Source organism: Oryzias melastigma, linkage group LG6 (assembly GCF_002922805.2).
Source record: "Oryzias melastigma strain HK-1 linkage group LG6, ASM292280v2, whole genome shotgun sequence".
Lineage (NCBI taxonomy): Eukaryota > Metazoa > Chordata > Actinopteri > Beloniformes > Adrianichthyidae > Oryzias > Oryzias melastigma.
In genome coordinates, this window is record NC_050517.1 from 13,409,219 (window position 1) to 13,415,616 (window position 6,398).

The 6,398-nt window shown below is 36.8% G+C and overlaps 1 protein-coding gene across 3 annotated transcripts in view; it reads left to right on the forward strand.

Annotated features, from left to right (window-relative positions):
* The window catches only part of mov10l1 (Mov10 like RISC complex RNA helicase 1), a 14,947-nt gene continuing 8,549 nt past the window's right edge, over positions 1–6,398 (forward strand). The window contains exons 1-10 of one of the 3 annotated variants that reach the window (XM_024282659.1): positions 1–93; positions 375–491; positions 599–786; positions 2,000–2,159; positions 2,508–2,620; positions 3,921–4,108; positions 4,191–4,331; positions 4,402–4,698; positions 4,869–5,066; positions 5,428–5,542. In XM_024282659.1, coding sequence (XP_024138427.1) covers positions 395–491; positions 599–786; positions 2,000–2,159; positions 2,508–2,620; positions 3,921–4,108; positions 4,191–4,331; positions 4,402–4,698; positions 4,869–5,066; positions 5,428–5,542 — 1,497 coding nt within the window. In that variant the 5' untranslated portion in view covers positions 1–93; positions 375–394. Of the gene's footprint in view, positions 94–120; positions 246–374; positions 492–598; positions 787–1,999; positions 2,160–2,507; positions 2,621–3,920; positions 4,109–4,190; positions 4,332–4,401; positions 4,699–4,868; positions 5,067–5,427; positions 5,543–6,398 lie in introns of those variants that run through there. The other 2 variants (XM_024282657.1, XM_036212284.1) reach the window with 2 other exon arrangements.

The window sequence follows — 6,398 nt, forward strand, 5'->3', positions numbered from 1 at the left end:
CGCCATGATGGAGAGAAGCTGACATGCGCACTAGCACAGCACCTGACGTGAGGCGTTAATGAGCGCTCAACACCAAGTTTGCCTCCCAAAAAGGTAAAGTAAACTAAAAACATCCACATAATTTATGTTAGGTCCCTTAAAAATATTACATCTACTGTGTTTTTTATTCTTACTCTTTGTGGATATAGCTTCAATATTTTTTCTGTTTTCGTCTGACTTAACAATTGTTAGCATAAATTACAAAGGTGCGTCCGTGACATATTTTGACATTATCATATAGAAGTAGATAAACAGAACACAGCTTGCTTCAGTCATTTTTGTGAAGTCAAATTGATTTAATGGGTCGTTTTATTTCGGTTCTTTGATGGGACTAGCTAGCATCTCGGCCGTAAGTATGCTATCAGCGGTGCGGTTTATGGTGTCCAAACTTCTGTCTCCGCTGTGGAGAACTAATAATGTGGACGGTGAGAGGATTTTCACCGATTGTCCAGGTAAATACAACAACCCTGTTAAATAAAGTGAATGAATCCAACAATGTTTTACTATAACAACACTTTTGATGGTATTTTTTGAGTTTACTTTTGGTTCGTGTTGTCAGACGCTGGAGACATACGCCACCTGCAGGGCAACGTGGTAACGCAGCTGAGTTTGGACCATGGGATGATAGACAACACCATCTACTTCACATGTAATGAGGTGTTGGGAGGAGTGCCAATTAAAAAGGGAGATCTTGTGAACTGCATAGCTATAAGATGTGGAGCTGAAGAGGGCTGGAAAGCCATAAGGGTGAGAACACTTTTCTTTGTTTTATTGGATGTCTACGAGTATATTTACATTTCAACTGCAACTTTTGTTTATTTTGGATTCTGTATTGAAATGTCACTAGAGGAACACTATTTCCTCATCAAAAGCTTTAATTAATTTAAATTAGATTTACAATTTTTTTGTTGTTTTTTAAATTACAGTATGCCATTAAATTAAATATTAATTTAAAACTAGTTATAAATTCGAAATGTTTTATAAGCAAGGTCACCAAAAACAAACAAACAAACAAAAAAAAGACAAACAAATATGAGAATAAATAAACAAAAAAAAATCTAAATTTTGCAAGGATGTGCTAATAGAATTATGAGAAAGTCATACAATTAGGAAATGTATGATGCAAAAATTCCTTTTTACGATGGTGTATCAGAGTTGCTATAAAAGAAAAAAAAATAAACAGATATGTGAATAAAATGCTTCAAAACTCTTTTCTACCACAGAGTATTAGGTCTACTATAAAAGGAAAAAAATAAATGTATATATAGGAATAGTCGTAAATGTATGCTTCATTAACCTTTTTTTGACAGAGTATTAGGGCCACCATTTAAAAAAACAAATATATGAGAATTAAGTTTGAAAGTATTGCAAAAAAGTCTGTTATGTAAATAAAAATCAACGTTTTACTAGTTGTAAATGTTCATTCTTTAAAAAGTAATTATTTTAATTAAAAAATACAGTAAAGTGTCACATTTAGCTTTTAAAATGTTTCAATAAAACCATTTCAGGTTTAAATCATGTTGCAGACAACTCAGAAATTGAATGGACTGAATCTACAACTTTATTTTCATGAAATTAAGACTTTATTTTTTTTTTAAATATGACTTTTTCCTTGTAAAATTACAACTTTTAAACAAAAAAAAAGTGCAATTTTATTTTTGTAAAATTTGAACTTTTTTTCTAATAATTGTATGAATTCTTGGAACTTTGCCTTTTTTCTTATAAATTTACAACTTTATTTTTGTAAATAAGCACTTGTTTTTCATAATTTTACACAACTTTTTATCTATTAAATTTCAACTTTTTTTTTCAAATAATTTCACAACATTTTTTTTGTTAATGTGGACTGGTCTGTTAGCACTCTGTCGTTCCTTTTACATCAGCTAATCAAGGTAGATCATTCATTTATACTGAATAATTCTGAATTCTCTCAGGCGTTTCATGTCGTCTCATCCCTCAGGTGGAGAAGTGTACAGATGCCTGGGAGAATGACGGCAGAAACTCCTCAGAGGGAGACGCAATGAAGCTACAGCTGCTCATTGGAACCGTCACATCATTTGACGGAGATTGTGGTTACATAAACGAGACCACCTTCTTCTCGCAGCACAGTCTGTCTGAAGGTACTGATGATCTACATACTTTAAAAGCAAACGCTTCTATTAGATTCATAAAACACTCATTTGTTTAACCCACTCAGACCTGGCAACCCAATCTTTTTACTTTAACGGCTACTTCAGTCTCTACAGACGATGTTTGTTTTACGATTATCTAGAGAACATATTTAATGATGATTTACCCGCCAGTGGGCAGGTGGTGTCAGATCTTTTGGTAGTGAGGCCTAGAGAAAACATTTAATCACATCGAGGTTCCTGACTGGTGGATATTGTGGTTTGGAAAGTGAAAGCATGTTGAGCATAAACTGGAAAGTTTCTGTATAGATGTGGTACATTTGCACTTTTCTCTTGTAGGTTATATTCCAATGAAAGGAGACTGGGTCCAAGTCAAATATTTCATCAATCCCACCAATTGGACCACGCAGGCACATTCTGTGGCCCCTCTACGCTACAGCCGCCTATATCAAGTAACTGCTGCTGTTTAATTGGGGGGGTGCATAGCAAAATGTTTTTTTTGATCCATATTTAGGACAATATGGATGTTTCACAAATTTCCTCAAGGTTTTGTTCTTGTGTGATATTCCTAAAAATCTCTGTGTTCATGATACGGAACTTGTAAAACTTAAAAATACTGTTAAAATATAGATGTAAGTATCCAAAAAATTATTGAAATGTGGAAAAGCCACAATTTGACTTAAACTTTGTCCTAGCTTCCACTTGGACAAAGTTTACTTGACGGGAATAAACAACAACAAGAAGAAGGTACAACAGCAGAAGTCTGTACACTTTTAGGTGGAGATGCTGCTTTAATATCTATTGGAGGAGTCATCCAGCTTGTGGAGCGAATAGATTTTTCTTCATTCTGTGCCACACCAGTGCGTAATAAAGTTTTAGTGATCAAGATAAGGCCAAAAATGTATTACTTTTAAGATCTATGTTGACAGAAGTGTTCAGAATTGTAAGAAAAACTCTTATTAAAGCTTAAAATAGCATAAACCGTAACTGTTGGGGTGCCAGTCAAAATAGCATTTTTAGAAAGATATGGGGATACTTCGGTTCCAGCTGATGTTTGCAGCCAGATCTTCTTGAGCTGAAAACTTCTGTTTGTGTTTGATGGAACAAGAGTTGAGCTGGGGAGTGTACCATCTGCTGGGGAGGCAGAAGTGACTAAAACTACAAATAGTAGTGCTGTCATGCCATTCATTTTTTTGTGCTATTAATTAACCATGCCCTGTAATTAATGTATTTAGTCTAACTTAATATTTACTGTGAAAAGCCTCCTTTTGAGGCTTTTTTTTTTAAATGTGTGACATTGAGGCGCAGAAATAGGTCAAAATATGACTAAAAAAGTGTCCAGAACAGACGTCCAACTCTAGTTTTACACGGCAAAGGGGTTATTTTTACAATCTCAAACAATTAGGGGGAAAAAACAAGAAGTCCAGAGTGATCTAGTTTAACACTTTTCTGAGTAATTAAAAAAATATTAATCACAAACAACGTACTTATTAATACCATAATAAATTTGTTGACTAACCTTATTTCACAGTTTACGTCTGAAATGATCAAACCTCCACCTATCTCATTCATTTATGATAACAATCAAGCTCTATCCTTCACAGAATAAATAATAGCTGTTAAACAAATAACACAATAATTCAACACCCTAGTAAATGGTTTCATAATGGTTTTATGTGCTCATTTCACATTAGAGTCCGCTCTAATATTGTTGAACGTCTTTTTCATTCCTCCTCAAACATGGCTGTCCAGGTGCGTGTCACCAGCATGTACGGTAACAAAGGCGTGGTGGAGGACAGCGTGTTTTTCACTCTGGACTCTCTGCTGATGCCTGCTGTCTACCAGCCTCGACTCGGAGACCTGGTTAACTTGGTAATGGTGGAGAGCAGTCAGTCCCTCTATTGCTGGAGGGCTCTCTGCATGGCGCCGTGCTCTCAAAGGTATTTATCGCAGCGTACTTCTGGATACATGATTTTCAATATATAGATTTAACTAATTTTTTTTTCTGTTTTCTAAATGAAGTGAAAACGGTTCAAACTCTCCCGTCCTCGACGGTGAACTCAAAGGGATTTTACAAAACATGGAAGGACTGGACATTTCTGACTACGGCCAGTTTGGGAGCATGATGGTCGGGGAGAAACTCACTCTGGTGTTCTGGGTTCAGTAAGTTCTTGGCTCCACGGCTGTTTGAGTGACCTTCCACTTGATAATCCTAACTCCTCTCTAATAACAGAAATCTAGGCTCTGAGATCCATACACTGAAGTGTTGTGACTTTGCTGGCTGGGACTCTGAGGAACAGTTCATTTTGGGTGCGGTCAGTAAATCCACCACAGAGTCTCAGAGGCCGCGATCCGTGCAGGAAACAAGTGCAGAGTCTCTACAGAAGGATAGCGAGGGAAACATGAAAGAGGCTGAAGAAGAACCTGCTGGAAAAGACAAAATCCATCTTGATGCAGAAAGAGGGAAAGACTTGGAGATGGAAATACTTCCCGGAGAAAGAGTGTCGATTGTAATCCACTGCCAAGCAAAGTAAGTTATGTAGACTATTTTTATTGTGGGAGTTCTAAGAGAATAAATCTTAAGTTTTGTTGGTAAAATGTGGTTAACATTCACTTGCAAGATATTAACCTCTTCAGATGAAAAACAATGTATAAGAATGTATAAATCTGAACTATATATTCCTCTGTGACATTCTGTAGAAGCCTGGGAAGTTGTGCGGACCTCCTCCTGCTCAGATTCTCCTCTTTCACCATCGGGAGGCGCCTGGAAGTTAAAGTTTGCAGCGAGGATGAAAACCTGCTGAAGCCGTGTGAGCCTTATGCTCTCAGTGATCCAAGACTGACGGCGCCACCAGCCTCTCATGTAATCACTGTGTCCGCCCCAAGGGACACTCAGAGGTATCAGTCGCCTCCAGAAGTATTTATTCTCACTGCATTTCTTTTCTGTTCTGGCTTTTAAGCATTAAGTTCCAAATTTCTAATATAGCTGTTCCTTTTTATATTGCGGTTTTATATTTTTTCAGTGCAATTTTGCATGTTTTTCTTTTTTTCTCTTTTTTTAAGCAGCTAGCTATGTTCTGCATCATGATTGGCTCAAGATTGTGTCAATCAATCCTGTGCAGAATGTGTTTAGTTTCATAAATCTTTAATCCGGATCAGATCATTATTTTCACTGAATAATGCTGGATAACTGGCTTTTTAAGACGGTCATGCCTTTAAAAATGTACATAAGATGAAATACATTTTTACTACTTTTCAGGTTTAGTAAACGCCGGCTGCCAAATTTCACCCCATCCTACCCAGTTCCTCAGGCTCTCAGAGACTGTGTCGAGCAGTCTGGTGATGTGTTGGTGATGGAGCCCTGCCTGGGAGAGGTCAGCTTGTCAATGATCAACCTAACTAGACACACACTAAATAGAGTGGGGGGAAAAAATGAATAGTTACCTAAAATAAAGGTTGAGTGAGCCTGATTTGTAGTCGGCTCCAGAACAACAAACTGCAGGGAGAAGAACATATAAACTGCTTTAGCTGCATTTTGTTATCTTTGGTTATTAAATGGTTTATTAAAGCTATCATGATTAGTTAACCAAATAGTCCTGCAGAGCACTTCTTTTTTTAAATTAACATTTTTACAAAGGATCAAAAACTGGAGGACAAATGTCTTAAATTGTTGCAAATGTCTATTACACTCATAAAGTTTGACATAAATTTGTGCTGGAAGATATTTCATGTTTTTTCTAAGTTATGAGGGGAAAAAGGGTTTGTTCTCTTGATTGTGGTTCTTCTTGAAGACAGGTTTGTGTTTTGGTCTCAAATGCAAAATCTTCCACCAACTGTGCAAGTTATTCTACTTAAAGAGAGAAGAGGCCTGGAATTTTCATCATAGATATACCTCAACTATAGCTGTGTTTGCGCGAGTTGGATTTGAAGTAATAAATTTGCGTAATGGAAACGGCACAATTTCAAAAACAAATCTGAATTTATCGAAAAAACGTTTATTGCGCTTGGAGGAGGTGGTTTTTGGGGCGTATTGAAAATGACATATTTCACAAAACTCCAATAGAAACACTTTTTTTCAAATTAAATGTGCATCGTGGTAGGAAGTGGTTGTCCATAGCGCTGCACAGCGGACGCCACGAGAGATCCCACAGCATCACAGCCATAGATTGTATATAAGAATGACTGGACAGAGCAAGCCCCCCTACTTCCGTGTTCCATATAGAAAGTACC